The 20,913-nt window shown below is 41.2% G+C and overlaps 1 protein-coding gene across 2 annotated transcripts in view; it reads right to left on the reverse strand.

Moving 5' to 3' along the window:
• osbpl6 (oxysterol binding protein-like 6) overlaps positions 1 to 20,913 on the reverse strand; it is a 119,411-nt gene that overhangs the window by 35,294 nt on the left and 63,204 nt on the right. For both annotated transcript variants that reach the window (XM_055637894.1, XM_055637895.1), the window contains exons 4-10: positions 19,086 to 19,139; positions 15,455 to 15,568; positions 15,146 to 15,316; positions 10,708 to 10,840; positions 10,060 to 10,163; positions 8,676 to 8,768; positions 2,483 to 2,651 (exon numbers count right to left, since the gene is read on the reverse strand). In XM_055637894.1, coding sequence (XP_055493869.1) covers positions 2,483 to 2,651; positions 8,676 to 8,768; positions 10,060 to 10,163; positions 10,708 to 10,840; positions 15,146 to 15,316; positions 15,455 to 15,568; positions 19,086 to 19,139 — 838 coding nt within the window. The remainder of the gene's footprint in view (positions 1 to 2,482; positions 2,652 to 8,675; positions 8,769 to 10,059; positions 10,164 to 10,707; positions 10,841 to 15,145; positions 15,317 to 15,454; positions 15,569 to 19,085; positions 19,140 to 20,913) is intronic.

The following is a 20,913-nucleotide window of genomic DNA, read 5'->3' on the forward strand; positions in this document are numbered from 1 at the left end:
GAATGCAAGTGTGCTTATCGACACAACAGGATGTAAAATATTGAAGTTGTGCAACGTAAAGCTAATGCCTTCGCAAAATTGTCTTGGGAAACCAATAAAGGTCAGATAAATAGTAATGATGTACTTCACAGAAAAGACGCATCAGATAAGAATCAAAACTGGCCATTTAGTTTGGGTTTTATCAGATTTCTTCAATATCGACACTTTGGGACAAAGTTGCAAGACAGGAACACTGGCAGCAACACTGAACTTTTCAGCGCAATGGCATCTCACAGCAAGTGCATATTTGCAACAATGTTGCCATCATAGCTCCTGGCAGAACAGGAGGGGGAGGGTCAATTGGTTTTGCAATTGGGAAAATGCTATTCAGAATTTTTTTTTCATCTCCAATGCTGGTGGAGGCTCACGTTCTATCTTTGCTGAGGAGTGCTCGAATCTTACCTTCAGCAACGGGTTGACTTGGAGGACCACGCCTCCCGTGGAGGCTACGGCTAGGGGACGGGTGCGTTGGGGGAGCAGACCCAACGGGTCCGCACTTGATCTAGTATCTATTATTCAATTCAATTCAACTTTAATGTCATCGCACAAATACAAGTATCAGTACAACGAAATGCAGTTTTGCGTCAGACCGTAGTAGTTGTACATAAAGAGAAAAGACAAGAAAAAAATAGAAAGAGAGAAGATACAGAATAATCAGGAAATACAGAATGATTAAACAAAGGGGGACGGAGGGACCAGAGAAGTCTATCGTCGGGACTCCGAGTTCAGCAGTGTGATTGTGTTGTTATAGAAGCTTTTCCTCATCCTGCTGGTACGTGACCTGAGGCTCCTGTACCGCCTCCCTGATGGGAGGAGGGCAAACAGTCCATGGTTGGGGTGTGAGGGGTCTTTGATGATCTTCCCAGCCCGTCTCAGACACCGTTTTCGGTGGAGGGCATCCATGGCAGGGAGCGGGGCACCGATGATGTGCTGCGCGGTTTTCACCACCCGTTGTAGTGCCTTCCTGTCCGCAGCAGTGCAGCTGCTGTACCATACCGTGAAGCAGGTGGTCAGGATACTCTCTATGGTACAGCGGTAAAAGTTGGTCAGGATCTGGGGGGACAGGTGGGCTTTCTTGAGCCTCCTAAGGAAGTAAAGGCGCTGCTGTGCCTTTTAGATTGAAAGATTGAAAGGCGGCTCTTTTAAAACCACTTCAAGCCAAAGGACTGCTTCATACATTCGTACCAGACTTCCAACCATCAACTCCATCTATACTTCACGTTGCCTCAGACAAGTAGCCAACATTATCAAAGACTTAGTGTAGGAAGAAAGAACTGCAGATGCTGGTTTATACCAAAGATAGACACAAAGTACTAGGGTAACTCGGTGGGTCAGGCCGCATCTCTGGAGAAAAAGCATAGGTGACGTTTTGGGTTCGAACCCTTCTTCAGACCCTGCTTCAATTTGAAGAAGGGTTCGGACCCAAAACATCACCTATCCTAATTTAACACTATTACCACCCAGGTCATTCCTTTTTCAATCCTGCTCTCATCTGACTAAAGTACAGAAATTTGAAAATGTGCACCACTAGACTCAGGAACAACTTCGTCCCCTCTGTTATAAGGTTTCTGAACGGTCTTACCTTAAGTTAGGATATTGTCTAATTCACCTCTACCCCATTGGGGACATTGGACTTTGTCAATGCAACCGATGTGCTATAATGCTGAGAACTATATTTTGGACTTTGTATTTTCCCCGTTGGTCTATCTATTGTACTTGTTTGTATTTATGCATGGTATATTTTATATGTTTGGATAGCATGCAAAACAAAGCTTTGCTCCATACCTAGGTGCATAGGAATAATGGACATAACCTAAACCTAAAACATTTTCATGAGTGCAGCATCTACTGCAGTTGTCACTAACACATCACTGGAAAATGTAATTTGTAAATGAAATATTAAAATAACTTCTCAAAAGCACTAGGTGGCATCAGTAACAGCTTGGCATCAATCATGTCAATTTTGAAAATTTGAGGAAAGATGCAACACTTTTCCATTTTTATTTAAAGATGCGGCAGTAAAAAGACTATTAATTCACACATTCCATTATTACATTTATTTTGCCTTGCATTGTGTTAATGGCCTACTTGGCTCATGATAAATCACAAATGTGTTTATAAAGCATAAACGGCACAGTGGTGCAGCGCTTGAGTTGCCGGCTTACAGCGCTATAGACCTGGGTTCGATCCCGACTATAGGTCTGTACGGACTTTGTACATTATCCCTGTGACCGCCTGGGTTTTCTCCGGGTGCTCAATTTCCTCCCGTGTTCCAAAGACACGCATGTTTGTCGGTTAATTGGCTTCTGTAAATTGTCCCTAGTGTGCAAGATAGAACTAGTGTATGGGTGATGACTGGTTGGCACAGATTCGGTGAGCTCAATTCCACGCTGTATCTCTAAATTAAACTTAAACTAAAAAGAGATCCACGTAATAAAATTACCTTTCTGCGCAATAAGACAAAACTCTTCTTGAAGTTTAGTGTAATCCGCGGAGGAGTCGGGGAACTCTGCCAGTGGACTTGGTGGTATGGGATATTCTCCAACGTCAGCAGATAGATTAGGATTGGAAGAGTGTAAACGAAGCGGAGACACGGTAGCACTGGAGGGAACCTGCAAATTTAAACAAGTTTACTCTGTAATACAGTCAACGTCATTCAAATCCAGAAAACAGAATCCATTAAACAAACTTGTTAATGATGTTGCAAAATCTATGATTGACTGATCTTGTATCTATCGTGGTTATTTAGAAAAGCAATTAATTTGCGCTTTACATACTAAGCTTTAATTGGTCTATACAAGTCCAAGTTAGCCTAACTGCCATTTGTGTTGAAATTACTAGTGAATCTCTTCGAATCATGTTTAAAGGAGATCTGCGTAGCAATTTATTTTTACACTGTGGGTGATATGTGCCTGGAACGCGCTGTCAGGGGATGGTGGTTGAGGCAGCAACAATAGTGGCATTAAGAGACTTTTGGATAGGCATATGGCTATGCAGGAAATGGAGGGATATAGATTGTGTACAGGTAGATAAGAGATGGTCTTGGCATCATGTTCAGCACAGACATTGTGGACCAAATGGCCTGTTCTTGTGATGTACTGTGTTACATTACTGCATATATCTGAGAAGTAATATTAATCCAATGTCTACTGTTTCTATCTGCAGGATAAATATGCAAGCAAAATAATACTGATATTTTTTGCCACCAATCTGTGTCTTGTCCTGTCCATGCCAGCCCAGACTTTACATTTCCACTGATTGTATGCAGGGTGTGGGATTGATTAAGGAAGCTAGCAGCGCTCTATTTGCAACAGTCCAATTATTGCATCTGCGGGCTAGTGTGTTGGTAGGATCCAGTTCCCTTACAAATAGACCGTCCCATATATATTCCAGTGGAAGCATAAAGTATATATACAATATATATTAATTTATACATTCCAAAAGATGGAAATGTATAACCTCTAACGAGGTCATTGATCTGCAGCTCTCCTTCTCTCTCCACAGATCCTGCCTGACCTCAGAGTGTTTCTAGCTTTATCTGTTTTTATTATTTGAGTACACTTGGGCACCGCACTTGTGCAGTTGGTAGATCCGCTGCCTTATAATGCCAGAGACCCGGGTTCGATCCTGACCTTGGGTGCTGTCTGTGCGGAGTTTGCATGTTCTCCCTGTGACAGCATGGGTTTCCTCCAAGTGCTTTGGTTTCCTCGTACATCCCAAAGACTTGGAGGTTTGTAGGTTAATTGACCTCGGTAAATTGCCCCTAGTGTGTCAGGAGCAGATGAGAAAGTGGGATAATATGGAACTAGTGATCGATGGTTGGCGTGGGCTAGGTGGGCCGAAGGGCCTGTTTCCCCACTGCATCTCTAAACTCTAATGTCCACCTGAAAGAGTATCTGGAATAAATCTGACACTACTTCCGGAGATGATGCTTCTGAGGCAGATGAAGATTAATTTCAGTCGTAAAGGGAGATTCATTTCAGTAGTAAAAAAACTGTGCTGCTACAACTCATTTGGCTAAAAATACATTCACCAGTCATGTTAGCGATCCATAGTTAACACCCTTCCCACAACGTACAGATCTCCCTTTAAATGTTCTACTGTTGTTAAATATTTATTACAAGGATCACAAGAATAGCTACTAGCCAAACTCTTCCCCCAAAGAGGTCTTTTTAATATAAATTATTAAAAGTCAGGCAGAGAAAGTCAAAACAATTCAGGAGGCTAATTAACTGAATAATCTAAAATGGGGATTTTGTTCTCATTATTTTGAGTCTCTCTTTACTCATGTCTGTTAATTACATTATATATATCAGGTTTGAATAACAATAATGTCGCAGAGAGAAGTACTAGTTTATAAGAGAGCTTGAGAAAGAATAATATTCAGGGGAATGGCTGAGACTTTGATCCCAATCCGTTGGGTCATGGCATGCTGTCAGCAGTAAGCAGGTAGGCTTGCACACGCCAGCTAAAGGCTTGCACACGCCAGCTAAAGGCTTGTATACACGCCAGCTAAAGGCTTGCACACAACATCTAAAGCAGGGGTCTCCAAACTATAGCCCTTGGGCCGCATCCGGCCCACCACAAGATTTTACCCGGCCTGCAGCACGCTCTTAATACGTTCTGTGCGGCGGGCTGTATGCGAGTTCGGTATTCCGACTCCTCATGCCCAGGTGATCGGGCACATAAACATTGTCGGGAGCGGATCTGCTATTATCAGACCTTCGTTTCATCCGGTGAGTAAGCGAGGTCGTGCTGCTGCGTGGGGTCGGGGTCCATGGTCGGGGTCGGGTCTCCACGCTGCGGGCGCTGTTGAGTTGCTGCTGGGCCGTCCCCGTCCCCTCCCGGGTGCCCCGTCCCTGTCCAGGGGCAGCCGGAGGTGTTGGCCCGGGCTTGCAGCTGGCGTGTGGGAGAAGCGCTCGCTCCAGCTCGGCTCTCTGGGGGGTCGCTGGTCGATGCGGACCCAACTCCCAGTATAGTCCCTGGTGGACTCTTCAGGAGTGTTGTCAGATAAGGAAACAGGAGGAGTGAAATGTAAAGCCAGAGAGGTATATAAATGGAAGAGGACAGGGAGAGGCAAAAAGGGGGGAATAAAGGTGAGATGATCCCGAGTCCCTCAATTCCCTTTTATCTCCCTCATTCCCCTCCCCTCCAACCCATTTCACCTATATCCCTCTCTCATCACCTGCCCTTCCCAACACAGATTATGTCCCTCCCACTGAGTTCTTCCTACATTTGGTGCTTTAACCTTAAATTTTAGTTTTGGATCTTTCTGATTAGGTTTCTGTCCCACCTTTGAACCAAATCACTACTGACATATTTAATATTGTGATAAGGTGATCTACCCCACCTCAGTGTTCACAGGCTGCCTACAGCGTATGAAATGAGATATCCCTTCAATGTCTCTCTTGGTGTCCACTTTGGTAGGACCACACTCTCCTCATTCCCTTCTTTCTCCGACAGTCAGAGCCACAACTTATTTCCTTCTTCTATCCACAACTCTTCTTTTATCTTAGACTTTTATCACAAAAGTGATGAAACACATTTATGGAGTGGCACGGTTGCGCAGCAGCAGAGTTGCTGCCTACAGTGACCGAGACCAGGTGCTGTCTGTACAGGTTGTACGCTTTCCCTGTGACCTCATGAGTTTCCGCTGGGTGTTCCGGTTTCCTCCCACACACTCCTCCCAATTTGTAGGTTAATTGGCTTTGGTAAAATTAGTAAATTGTCCATAGTGTACAGGGTGGTCGCAGGTCAGTGCAAATTCGGTGGGCTGAAGGGCCTGTTTCCATGCTGTATTTCTAAAGTCCAAAGTCTAAACCAGGAACTGCAGATGTAGGTTTACAAAAAGAGGACACAAAGTGCTGGAGTAGCCCAGCAGATTAGGCAGCCCCTCTGGAGTACATGGATAGACGTTATAGAATCGGGGTTTCACATATTCTGTTGTGCTGCTGCAAGAAAGAATTTCATTGTTCTATCTGGGATATATGAAAATAAAACACTCTTGATTCTTGACTCTTATTTTAGCTCATCAATGTATTTGTGCAGTAACATAGAATTCTTAATGAATTATTCACTTGAGTGAAGTGATTGAGGAGTCAAACAAGAGCGGCCGCTGCCAGGTCTATGTCTGCGGTTGCATGGTTTTCTTTATTCTTTCCTATGGAATGTGCCAAATATACAATGTGGCCCTCATGCTGGAAAGTTTGGAGGCCCCTGAGCTAAAGGCTTGCACACACCAGCTAAAGGGTTGAGCTAAAGGCTTGCACACACCAGCTAAAGGCTTGCACACACCAGCTAAAGGCTTGCACACACCAGCTAAAGGCTTGCACACACCAGCTAAAGGCTTGCACACACCAGCTAAAGGCTTGCACACACCAGCTAAAGGCTTGCACACACCAGCTAAAGGCTTGCACACACCACCAGAATCAGGGACAGTTTCTTCCCAGCCGTTATCAGGCAACTGAATCATCCTACCACAACCAGAGAGCAGTGCTGAACTACTATCTACCTCTTTGGTGACCCTCGGACTACCCTTGATCGGACTTTGCCTTGCACTAAACATTATTTCCTTGTCATGTATCTAAACACTGTAAATCGGGTATTGTTTTTCTGCTGACTGGCTAGCATGCAAAAAAAGCTTTTCACTGTAACTCAGTACACGTGACAATAAACTAAACCAGCGAAAGACTTGCACTGATCAGCGAAAGGCTTGCATTTTATCAACATATAGATGTGCATTTGATTCATGCATTTTTAGGATAATGCACTTGTTCGTTTAATACCAAAGCCTGATTAATTACTGCCTCACATTTTTGGAATAACATGCTCAAATTTTACCTGACAGCCTTGTCACGTATATGTTTAATTTACAAGTTTTTGAATTACGCGTTTTTTTTCAAGAACGTAAACCTTCCCCTTCTCTCTCTCTCCCCCCCCCCCCCCCCGCCCCAAAAACCCAGGGTGCCTGTATAATTATTTCAGGAAAAATGCGAGTTACTCTACACTGACTCCTCTCTCTTACCTGCAACAGTCCAGTGAAATGAAATGAATGGGCTCATTGATGACAGTGATGTGTTTGAAGGATTCATGGACATGCATGATGCATGCTAAATTAACGCCTGATCAATAGCCAAATGTAAGGTCGATAAACACAAATGCTGGAGAAACTCAGCGGGTGAGGCAGCATCTATGTAGGTGACGTTTCAGGTTGAGACCCTTCTTCAGACCCGAAACGTCACCTATTCCTTTGCTCCATAGATGCTGCCTCACCCACTGAGTTTCTCCACCATTTTTATCTACCTTCGATTTTTCCAGCTTCTGCAGTTCCTTAAACAAATAGCCAAATGTACATTCTTCTTGATTTTAACTTTCTAAGTGGTTCCCAAGAGCATCCATAATAAGCAGTGAACCTAAAGAAAATCTATGAAGAGGTAAAACCTAGCATATTCATATATATTGTTCCTTTCCTTAAACTGCAGGCAGTTATTCCTGCACCAGATTTAATCTGGCATTGGCTCAGAATACAGGTTCCCCAACGTTAATGCCACATTAATGGTCTGTCACTTTAATCTGTGTGAAATCTAACATAGGAGGAGGGTGAGATACAGCAAAGCCAGCAAGTTCACAACTTGAACATCGACTCAAATGCCCTGACGCTGAGGGGGATGACTGCCAACAGATTTAGTTGTAGAGATAAAGCATGGAAACAGGCCCTTTGGCCCATTGATTTCATGCCAACCATCGATCACCTGTGCACTAGTTCTTTGTTATCCCACTTTCACTCCTGAACATATTAAAGGCAATTTACAGAAGCCGATGACCCTACAAACCTGCACGTCTTTGGAATGTGGGAGTAAACCGGAGCACCCGGAGGAAACTCACACGGTCACGGGGAGAATGTGCAAATTCCACACAGACAGCACCCGTAGTCAGGATCAAACCTGGGTCTCGGCTGCTGTGAGGCAGCAGTTCTACCACTGCGCCCATAATGGAGTTTACTATGGAGTTTCCTAGCATGCCCCAGCCTACTGTTTCAGAAACATATCTCTGCTATATTGTCAGAAATTGAACGGGAAGAGTTACAACAACAAAAATTGATTTAAAACATATTTCACACTTGATAAAAGGATTTGTCTGATGACAGCAATTTTACCTACTGCTGTTTACAGAAAGTAACCCCGTTTATTAATATGCTAACTCTTAATAGATCCACTTTTACTCACTGCTTATTGTGCAGACTCTTGGTGACCACCAAAGAAACTAATGAACAATTTACAGCTGGCTGTTGCTCTGGTGTTAATTTAACATTCTGAAACAAACTAGTCCATAAATCTTTAGAACAAGTCATTATAGCTGGTCATACACAATCTAATCCCCATTTAATATTACAACTCACTGACCAATACACAGGCAGTACACCAAATTTATGTAGCATCCAAGATTTTCCACTGAAATACTTAAGAGATGAAAAACAGGTTCATATTTGAGTTAACACATATTTGAGTTAAAGTATTCCAAATGTATTTTATTCATAGTGGGAAATAGCAGCAATCTGTGAAGACTGTGGTATGAAAGGCATAATGGTAACTAGACTGGCTTAACAAGTGATTACATTAGTAAGGAGAATAAGATACCTGAAGCTGCAATTTTCCATCTTTGCTGACACTTTTTGTTCTCCATCTTCTGGTGACACGCTTGTCTTTCTTTGCAATATCTATGCAATTTGCCTACGATATACCGAGGAGGTTAAGCCAAAGACAAACACGCGTTTTAATTTACTAACAAGCACAAAACCCAGAACAGTTTGTAACCGATTGTTCAAGAAAATAAGTGGTAGAATCAGATTGGCAGAATGCACCATAATGACAAAAATAAACAAATTAATGACCAAATAGCTCCTGAGTTTCAGTTTCTTTTAGTGCCCAGTTTGCATTGATGTACAGACCAACAGCTGCAAAAAAAACACCCCTTTCCTTAGCAAGGGAACACACACGCAAAACAAAATCAGGAAATGATCTGAAAGCTGTAATCTAATTCCAGCATCCTGATAACCATTAGTCACTTTAAGCTTTGTTTTTGTGTTATATGACGTCACCTCAGTTTCTTCATCATTTAATTGTTGACATGATTTTATTACTCTGTATTTAGTATTCCAAGTTTAGATCCTTCGCAAAACGACCAATTTAATTCACAGTCGCAAACTGATTCAAAGCAAATATGAATGTGTTGATTAAAGCAATATCATGACTAAATCCTTGACCTATTAACACAGAGTTAATTATCAAATCATAACTGATATGAAAATGAAAAAGCTGATGAGTCTTAGAAGCACCCAACTGAAAACTATTAAGACTACATAAAGCACTGAAACTCCAGGGGATGATTCCGTCTGTTTTAAGACTGCTTTAGGTAACTGCAGCTGTTTGGATCACCGGCCAAGATCTCCCATCTCCACCTGTCCATGTTTGGCCCATATCCCTCTAAACCGATCCTATCCATGTAGCTGTCCAAATGTCTTTTAAATGTTAACATTGTACCTGCATTGTACATTGTCCTCTGGGAATGTGTTCCATGTACGCAACAATCTCTTTGTGAAAAGGTTGCCTCTTAGGTTCCGATTAAATCTTTCCTCTCTCACTTTAAACCCATGTCCTCTAATTCTTGATTCCCCTAACCTAGGCTCTGTGCACACACCCTAACTATTCCACACCAGAAACATTTTTTTTTCCACTTTTGAACAGTGCTTCGATTAAATGAAGAACATAATGTAAATTAAGAAAACTGCAAGACACTGAAAGCCCAAAATAAAAATAAAAATGTCCAGCATCTATCGTGCATACTGAAAAGGTAATAGTTTGTGCCAGGATTAATTTAAACAGACATCATTTATAAAAAGTATTAAACACCCTGAAAAGTTTTACAAAGCACAATGGGTCTCTTAATTTTGGGGTTAAGCATTGGGTTAATATTATATGTCACTAAATCAACATTGAAATGAGTGTAAATATTGTACCATACCTGCATATCAGTGAAATTTGGAGCGGACTGGGTCCTTTGCAGAATTTCTAGATTTTGTAATAGTGTACCGAGTTCGACCAGACTTGACTGGCAATGTGCAAGATCTACGTAAACCAAAACAAGTCAAGAAAGTTTATTGTCATGTGTCCCAGATAGGACAATTAAATTGTTGCTTGCTGCTGCACAACAGAATATAGTAAGCACAAATATCAGAACAGTTCGGTGTGTCTATATAGCATAGACCATAGATGTACACGTAAATAAACAGATAAAGTGCAATAGGTTCAGAGTTTGTGTTATAGTTCAGAGTTTGTTTGATGGCATGTTTAATAGCCTGATGGCTGTGGGGAAGAAGCTGTTCATGACCATGGATGTACCAGATTTCAGGCTCCTGTACCTTCTACCTGATGGCAGCAGAGAGATGAGTGTGTGGCCAGGATGATGTGGGCCCTTGATGATGCTGGCAGCCTTTTTGAGGCAGTGACTGCGATAGATCCTTTCGATGGTGGGGAGGTCAGAGCCAATGATGGACTGGGCAGTGGTCACAACTTTATTCAATATATTCAATATATAGTGATACTTTATTCAATATATTCATCTTGCAATACAACAATGTAGGTTATGAGTTCATTATGCTTTACTCACTACCTTTTGCACACTTATTCATCTCTTCAGATTCCAGCAACCAAACTGCGACTTTGGTTTGACTGTTGCTGTAGGAAGTAGGTAGACTTGTACTGCACGGAATGGAGGGCTTACGTGCAAAACTGTTCTGCTGGGTCTATGGGGCACATAAAAAGAGACCATGGGACATAAACTAAAAACGTTATTCAGCGTGAACAGTGGAAAGTGGTCAAAACCTTAAATAATAGATCTAAGCATTGATCCAAAATGGATGAGATTATCGCAAAAGGAAGGATAGCGCCGTATTTAAACAAACTCGTATCATTTTAGTTTTTTCTAAACTTGCCTCTTTATCTGCCTTATCTACATTTATACCATCTCACTTCCTTTCACACAAAGGTTTTACTGATCTGTGGATAGACACAAAATGCTGGAGTAACTCAGCGGGACAGGCAGCATTTCTGGAGAAAAGAAACAGGTTACGTTTCGGGTCGAGACCCTTCATCAGATTCATACTAAACTGTGTTGGTTGTCTTTCTTTTTGACTTATTTAGTTGTTGTATATAAATTTAAATCATCTAACTTTGTTTAAAAGTATCAGTCAACAAAATGAGTGGGGATAACAATCCGGAGTCAAGGTATTTAAGCGGTTTACCTAACTGACCATGTTTTAAGATTTATAGAAAAAAAATCATTCTTGCCACCTTCATAATGCCATGTTCTTAATTCAGTGTTTATATAAATCCACTACATTAGTTTAAATTGAATCTCCACTATTCAGCTAATTTGCTCAGTAACATGGGGCATGTGCAGGCAGAAGGGATTAGTTTAATTTGGCATCATGTTTGGCACGGACATTGTGGGCTCTTGGGCCTGTTCCCGTGCTGTACTGTAATGTTCTATAGAACAACCCACAGAAAGCTCATCCAAGGGAGAAGCCCCCATTAACCCATTGGTTATAAAGTGTATGGTAAATTTCATACAGCTTACAATAAGCTACGGTATCAGAGTTTAAAAAAAAAATGTTATCTTATCCAGTTTAGAACCATTGCAGTAATAAATACATGTTGTGGTATTATAAATGATTACAATATAAAAGGCAATTTCTCCACAGTATTAATCTGTGCCTAAGCACAGCTCGGTTTCTTAAATGTGCATATTTTAATGCTAGGAGCATTGTAAGAAAGGTGGATGAGCTTAGAGTCTGGATAGACACCGGGAAGTATGATGTTGTGGCGATCAGTAAAACATGGTTGCAGGATGGCTGTGATTGGAAACTAATTATTCCAGGATTTCGTTGCTTCAGGTGTGATAGAATTGGAGGGGCAAGAGGTGGAGGTGTTGCATTGCTAGTCAGGGAAGATATTACAGCAGTGCTTTGGCAGGATAGATTGGAGGGTTCATCTAGGGAGGCTATTTGGGTGGAACTGAGAAGTGGGAAAGGTGTAGCAACACTTATAGGGGTGTATTATAGACCGCCAAATGGGGATCGAGAATTGGAAGAGCAAATATGTAAGGAGATAGCAGATATTAGTAGTAAGCACAAGGTAGTGATTGTGGGAGATTTCAACTTTCCACACATAGACTGGGAAACACATTCTGTAAATGGGCTGGATGGTTTGGAGTGTGTAAAATGTGTGCAGGATAGTTTTTTTGCAGCAATACATAGAGGTACCTACTAGAGGAGGGGCAGTGCTGGACCTCCTGTTAGGAAATGAGACGGGACAGGTGGCGGAGGTATGCGTTGGGGAACAGTTCGGGTCCAGTGATCACAATACCATTAGTTTCAATATAATTATGGAGAAGGTCAGAACTGGACCTAGGGTTGAGATTTTTGATTCGAGAAAGGCTAACTTTGATGAGATGCGAAATGATTTAAAAGGAGTGAACTGGGACATTTTGTTTTATGGGAAGGATGTAGAAGAGAAATGGAGGACATTTAAAGGGGAAATTTTAAGAGTACAGAATCTTTATGTTCCTGTTCGGTTGAAAGGAAACAGTAAAAATTGGAAAGAGCCCTGGTTTTCAAGGGAAATTGGACATCTTGTTCGGAAAAAGAGGGAGATCTACAATAATTATAGGCAGCATGAAGTAAATGAGGTGCTTGAGGAGTATAAGGAATGTAAAAAAAATCTTAAGAAAGAAATTAGAAAAGCTAAAAGAAGATATGAGGTTGCTTTGGCAGGTAAGGTGAAAGTAAATTCAAAGGGAGTGTTGTGGATAATGAAGAGGATTTCCAAAGTCTACAGAGTGATTTAGGCCATTTGGAAGAATGGGCTGAAAGATGGCAGATGGAGTTTAATGCTGATAAATGTGAGGTGCTACACCTTGGCAGAACAAATCAAAATAGAACGTACATGGTAAATGGTAGGGAATTGAAGAATACAGTTGAACAGAGGGATCTGGGAATAACCGTGCATAGTTCCTTGAAGGTGGAATCTCATATAGATAGGGTGGTAAAGAAAGCTTTTGGTATGCTAGCCTTTATAAATCAGAGCATTGAATATAGAAGCTGGGATGTAAAGTTAAAATTGTACAAGGCATTGGTGAGACCAAATCTGGAGTACGGTGTACAATTTTGGTCGCCCAATTATAGGAAGGATGTCAACAAAATAGAGAGAGTACAGAGGAGATTTACTAGAATGTTGCCTGGGTTTCAACAACTAAGTCACAGAGAAAGGTTGAATAAGTTAGGTCTTTATTCTCTGGAGCGCAGAAGGTTAAAGGGGGACTTGATAGAGGTCTTTAAAATTATGAGAGGGATAGACAGAGTTGACGTGGATCAGCTTTTCCCTTTGAGAATAGGGAAGATTCAAACAAGAGGACATGACTTCAGAATTAAGGGACAGAAGTTTAGGGGTAACATGAGGGGGAACCTCTTTACTAAGAGAGTGGTAGCGGTGTGGAATGAGCTTCCAGTGGAAGTGGTGGAGGCAGGTTCGTTGGTATCATTTAAAAATAAATTAGATAGGCATATGGATGAGAGGGAATGGAGGGTTATGGTATGAGTGCAGGCAGGTGGGACTAAGGGAAAAAGTTGTTCGGCACGGACATGTAGGGCCGAGATGGCCTGTTTCCGTGCTGTAATTGTTATATGGTTATATGGTTATAACTATGCTGATTGTCTATCAATAACCGAATAGTTATTATCTAAAGATATGACAAGCCTTTCAATGAATGGAAAATGTATTCAAAAATATCTGGTAGATAAAATCCAACATCCGTACCATTGTTCCTTATAGTTAAACAACTATTTAGTTAATCTTCATAACAATCGTTAATTTTGAAAACCACACAAAATAAAAAGACACTTTTCACATGAGATTGCATAAATACCTGAATACAGATCCTGACTATGCTAAAATATAATTTATCCTTCAAAAGACTTTCTGTAACTGTTCAATGGCCAAGTCCATTTTTCCAGCAAAGGCTGTAGACCAGGGGTTCCCAATCTTTTTAGTCCCGGTTACCCCAGGCAACTTTAATAGCACATAACAATGTGTTACTTATTTATGAACAACTAATGATGAACAGATACCGGTTTACCAGAACCAAACACAGTCAGACAATGAGAAAGCATATGTACAAATCGAGATTCAAATTGCCCCCTGGTTAGGCGAAATTTACCCCAGTTTGGGAACCCTTGCTGTAGACTTTAAAAAAAAACTCTTATTTGTCAATTCAAATTTACCCACAGAGAAATGAGAAGCATTGATTTGAAATTTAATAGAAATTCCTTCCAAATTATACACCTATCAAACCTTTAGCTGAAACGTTTAACTGGAAGGTACATTAAAACAGATTGCAACACAAAGTGCTGGAGTAATTCAGCAGGTCAAGCAGCATCTCCAGAGAACATGGATAGGATAAAACAGAATCAATCAGATGAATCCTGACCCCAAACACCGCCTGCCCATGTCCTCCAGAGATGCTGCCTGACCATCCAGCACTTGGTGGATTTTTTTTTTTTGTAAGTCAGTTCATCTGCAGTTCCTTGTTTCTACATTGAAATACAGCATCTGCCCAGTGGGGAGACTTTGTTAATGTTTGGAGCAAATCATAAATAAACATAATTGAAAATGAGGTATGAAAAATAAAACTTTATGCATACAATCAAGTACAATACAAAGTACCCCGAGTGTGTGGCAAGATTTAGATCGACATTAGGGGTTATAGGGAGAAGGCAGGAGAATGGGGTTAAGAGGGAGAGATAGATCAGCCACGATTGAATGGCGGAGCAGACTTAATGGGCCGAATGGCCTAATTCTGCTCCTATCACTTATGACCTTATGATATACAATCCATCTTATCTGAACAAAAATTTCACCACATCACACGAGCTTCACGAAGTAGAAGCTACACAATATCTAAATCTAAATTCAATGAATAGCGTTATTTCACATTTTACGAGAAAATGTAACCTATGCATTAAATACCCCAAATAAGAGTTACAATTACACACCTTTACGTCTAGTACAGCAGCGTTTAGAGCTGGCGATAGGTCAGGTTTTGGTAATGGAGGGAACACTTGAAAATTGGCGTCTCTGGGCGATCTCACTATTTCATTCTGACGGTACAGTCGATGATGCCGCAGTTTTGTAACCCAAGCGTCAAACACTTCCTGAGATTTTACCTGCACGTGGAAAAGTGTCAGTGAATTTTCCTTTTGTACGTTTACGCATCTGGAAGCTGCATTTTCTTCATTTGCATTTTCTGCATTTGCACACCTTTAAATGGTAAACAGGGTTACTTACTTTCTACACTTACAAACCTTTAGATGATATATATGTTCTTCTGTGTCAAGGTCAATCCTTTGTGTCTTCTTTTTGATCGACATGACGGACAACCCAACATCAATACTTCCATGAAGTTTGCCTTTCTGAATCTAACGGACAATGTTGAAAAGTGAACTTAATGCAAGTCGCTGATCTGGTAAAAAAAAAAAAGCTCCAAAACAAAACACAAATGTGGACTGACTGGATACAAATGCTCCGTATTACAAAAACATTTGCAAAATGCCTCATTTCATCATGGAAGCCAATATAATATTTGCAATTGTATCTTAAGTCTTTCCTATTTCATGATGATTGTTAATAGTCAGTTGGGTGATAAAATGTGTGCTGTAAAACACAGATACAATAAAAGAATGACATATTACACATAATACAGCGCCCTCCATAATGTTTGGGACACAAACCCATCATTTATTTATTTGCCTCTGTACGCCATAATTTGAGATTTGTAATAGAAAAAAATCATATGTGGTTAAAGTGCACATTGTCAGATTTTAATAAAGGGTGCTTTTATACATTTTGGTTTCACCATGTAGAAATTACAGCAGTGTTTATTCATAGTCCCCCCTCCCATTTCAGGGCACCATAATGTTTGGGACACAGCAATGTAACGTAAATTAAAGTAGTCATGTTGAGTATTTTGTTGCATATCCTTTGCATGCAATGACTGCTTGAAGTCTGCGATTCATGGACATCACCAGTTGCTGGGTGTCTTCTCTGGTGATGCTCTGCCAGGCCTGTATTGTAGCCATCTTTAGCTTATGCTTGTTTTGGGGGCTAGTCCCCTTCAGTTTTTTCTTCAGCATATAAAAGGCATGCTCAATTGGGTTCAGATCAGGTGATTGACTTGGCCACTCAAGAATTGACCATTTTTTAAGCTTTGAAAAACTTCTCTGTTGCTTTAGCAGTATGTTTGGGATCATTGTCTTGCTGTAAAATGAACTGCTGGCCAATGAGTTTTGAGGCATTTGTTTGAACTTGAGCAGATAGGATGTGTCTATACACTTCAGAATTCATTATGCTACTGCCATCAGCAGTTGTATCATCAATGAAGATAAGGGAGCCAGCACCTTCAGCAGCCATACATGTCCAGGCCGTAACACCCCCACCACCATGTTTCACAGATGAGGTGGTATGCTTTGGATCTTGGGCAGTTCCTTCTCTCCTCCATACTTTGCTCTAGCCATCACTCTGGTACAAGTTAATCTTCGTCTCATCTATCCACAAGACCTTTTTCCAGAACTGTGGCTACTCTTTTAAGTACTTCTTGGCAAACTGTAACCTGGCCATCCTATTTTGGCAGCTAACCAGTGGTTTGCATCTTGCAGTGTAGCCTCTGTATTTCGATTCATGAAATGCAGACAGTGGTCATTGACAAATCCACACCCGACTCCTGAAGAGCGTTTCTGATCTGTCGGACAGGTGTTTGAGGATTTTTCTTTATTATTATAGAGAGAGTTCTTCTGTCATCAGCTGTGGAGATTTTTCTTGGCCTGCCAGTCCTTTGGCGATTAGTAAGCTCACCAGTGCTCTCTTTCTTCTTAACGATGTTCCAAACAGTTGATTTTGGAAAGCCTAAAGTTTGGCTGATGTCTCTAACAGTTTTAATCTTGTTTCTCAGTCTCATAATGGCTTCTTTAACTTTCATTGGCACAACTTTGGTCCTCGTGTTGATTAACAGCAATAAAAGTTTCCATAGGTGATGGAAAGACTGGATGACTAGGTGCTGAGAGCTCTCTTATACCTGCATTAAGGAGGCAATTAAATATACCTGAGCAATTACCAAATCTGACAATGTGCACTTTAACCACATGCGATTTATTCTATTACAAATCTCAAATTGTGGAGTACAGAGGCAAATAAATAAATGATGGGTCTTGGTCCCAAACATTATGGAGGGCACTGTACATAAGCCAAGATTACCACTGGGAAACAGGCCATTACAGTCACTGTTGAGGCATATATTTTCTAAATTTGGTTTCACTGAAGTGTAATTTCAGAAGCAGAATAATACCCTGCAGAAACTAAACAGTGGTGCCGGAATCCAAGGGTGAGTTCTAAATTACAAGCGTTATGTCTAAATTACATTCGGTGTGTTATGAGGTGGTGTCATTCAACACAACTAAAGGTCCTTTAGCCCAACTCATCATGCCAATCAAGATGTACTGTATGTTACACAAAAAAGCTGGAGAAACTCAGCGGGTGCAGCAGCATCTATGGAGCGAAGGAAATAGGCAACGTTTCGGGCCGAAACCCTTCTTCAGACTGATCGGGGGCGGGGACAAGAAAGGGAAAAGGAGGAGGAGCCCGAAGGCTGGGGGATGGGAGGAGACAGCAGGGGGGCGGAGGAAGGGGAGGAGACAGCAAGGGCTAACAAAATTGGGAGAATTCAATATGAGGTGCTGTTCCTCCAATTTCCGGTGCTGCTGCTGTGGCCATGGAGGAGACCCAGGACAGAGAGGTCGGAGACGGAGTGGGAGGGGGAGTTGAAGTGCTGAGCCACCGGGAGGTCAGCTTGGTTATTGCGGACCGAGCGGAGGTGTTCAGCGAAACGATTGTGTAATTCTTTTTCTTTTCGAAAGCTTTTTTGTGTAACCTTCGATTCTCCAGCATCTGCAGTTCCCTCTTAAACAAGATGTACTGTATGTCTGAACTGGCCCCATTTGCCTGCATTTGGCCTATGTCCCTCTAGACCTTTTCTGTCCATGTACCTATCCAAATCTCTTTGACAGCTTTCTCTGGCAGTTTGTTCTATATTATATACACACAATTCTCTGTGTGAAAGGTTGTCCCTCATGTCCTCTTTAAACCTTTTCCCTCACATTAAATTTATGTTCTCCAGTTACAGGCTCTTCTACCCAGGGAAAAATATTATGGTCATCCACTTGATCTACACCCCTCGTGATGTTATATACCTTTATGAGGTTACCCCTCAATCTCATCTGTTCCAGAGAAAAGTCTCAGCCTATCTCGGCTCTCCTTCCAACTCAAGCCTTCCTGTCCTAGCAACATCATTGTGAATCTTTCTGCATCCTTTCCAGTTTCATGACATCCTTCCGAGAGGAAGGGCAACCAGAACTGCACACAATTCTTCAAGTCTGGTAGACTTGTAGAGTTATAATATGTCATCCCAACTCCTGTACACAAACCACTGACTGGTCAAGGTGCAAAAATCCAACTGCGCTCAATGGCACCATGAAGTCAATTAATCTGCTTTAACTGACCACCATTAAACACGACTCATTTATAAAAATTGATTATCTAAATCGATGTGGCACACTTTTATACACATAATAAAACAAATGTTAAAAAAAAACTTTTTTTGATTATATATATGTATATGCTTCTAATAAAAATATTATATATAAAAAATTAAAATTAAAATTAAAAAAAAAAACTTTAAAAGTTACAATGTGAACCTGAATAGTTAATTGGTATAATCAAAAGTTATTGCAGATAAAAAAAACAGAAAACAAGTTAATGTTTCATGTCTAGAATCCTTAGTTACTTGCTCAGATAGAGGTTGCGTTTATATTTCGGAACCCCAGCATCTGCAGTTTTGTTTTTGATTTATTGCTTCGTTGAGAGTGCATTTCAATTCCTACTCACATCAATTGGTGTCTTGGAGTATTTTAACATTCCATTTTCAAGGACAAAGAAGCGCTGCAAAGAAACAAATTTTGATTAATGGATAAACATACCAATTTTCTGAAGTTACAGATACCAAGGACTAACAAACATTTCATCAAAAAAAAATGTCATGTTAGTACAACATTAACAAAGTGCCTTGGATATGCAGATTTAAGGACAGCTTCTTCCCAGCTGTTATCAGGGGTGGCACAGTGGTAGAGTTGCTGCCTCACAGCGCCGGAGACCCAGGTTCAATCCCGACTACAGGTGCTGTCTGTACGGAATTTGTACGTTCTCCTCGTGAGTTTTCTCCGGGATCTTCGGTTTCTTCCCACACTCCAAAGACGTACAGGTATGTAGGTTAATTGGCTTGGTGTATGTGTAAATTGTCCCTGTGTGTGCAGGATAGTGTTATGTGCGGGGATTGCTGGTCGGCCCGGACTCAACGGGCGAAGGGCCTGTTTCTGCGCTGTATCTCCAAACTAAACTAAATCAGGCAACTGAACCATCCTATCAACAACTAGAGACTAGTCCCGAGCTATTAACTACCCTCAGACCATCTTTAATCGGACTTTACCTTGCACAATGTAGTTCCCTTTATCATGTATCTGTACAGTGTGGATGACTTGATACTAAGCAGGCTTTGTCTTTCCTGATTAGCACGCAACAAAAACGTTTTCACTGTACCTCGGTACACGTCAATAAACTAAACTGGCCTTTGAGCAACAAGAAATATGCTTTTGAAGTTAATATATCCAAACTATAATTACAATGCCTGCAAACCAGTTCTAAATAAATATCTAGGGTTAAAATTTGATGGTGACAGTTTTGAAAATGCAATTTCCCAAGTTACGCTCAGCTATTTATGATCTATGTTGACTATCATCTGTGATTGTTCGATTCAGTGTGGAGCCCTCAACTTCCAGCCCCATCACCATAATCCTTCAGTCCTTTCCCCATATGATTTGTCTGTGTGCTCCGACACTCTCCCAACAAAACCCAACGTGATCCCGAGGAACAGCAACTCATCTTCCAAGTACAGTACAGTCCTCAGGACTCAGCAAAGCATTAAAAAAATTTGCATAACTAATCTTTCCTGTTTATATCAGAACTGGGATATATCAAAATAAACCTTTAGTTCAGAAGAAAGGGCTTTAACTTTAACTTTTTAATTTTTCTCTGCAAAAGTTGCCTAAACCTCTGAGTATTTCCAAGATTCGCTGTTCCTGTTTAATGTTTGCAGCAGCTACAATCCCACTGCTCCAGCATTTTTATTTTATCTCTTTGTTGTCATATATCCACTATTTACATTTATTGCAGACAGACTTTCTGTGGCTTAACACCCTAGATCACCCTCTTTCAGCTGGCACCAAGACTCTGTGCTTCATTCATGCTCACTTTGCTTTGATTCTACGTTCTTTAGACTTTAGAGATACAGCATGGAAACAGGCCCTTTGGCCCACAGAGTCCGCTCCGACCAGCGATCCCCACATACTCTAGCACTATCCTACACGCTAGGGACAATTTACATCTTTGGAGTATGTGAGGAAACAGGAGCACCCAGAGAAAACCCACGTGGTCACAGGGAGAACATACAAACTCCATACAGACAGCACCCATAGTCAGGATAAAACCTGGGTCTCTTGCATTGTACGTTCATAAGTCCATAAGCCTTGGTGCAGAAGCAGGCCATTCGGCCCTTTGAGTTTACCCCGCCATTCAAGCATGGCTGATCTACCTTTCTCTCTCAACTACATTCTCCTGCCTTCTTCCTCATAAACCTTGACAACCTTACTACTTACCTCCA

Source organism: Leucoraja erinacea, chromosome 7, assembly GCF_028641065.1.
Source record: "Leucoraja erinacea ecotype New England chromosome 7, Leri_hhj_1, whole genome shotgun sequence".
NCBI lineage: Eukaryota > Metazoa > Chordata > Chondrichthyes > Rajiformes > Rajidae > Leucoraja > Leucoraja erinaceus.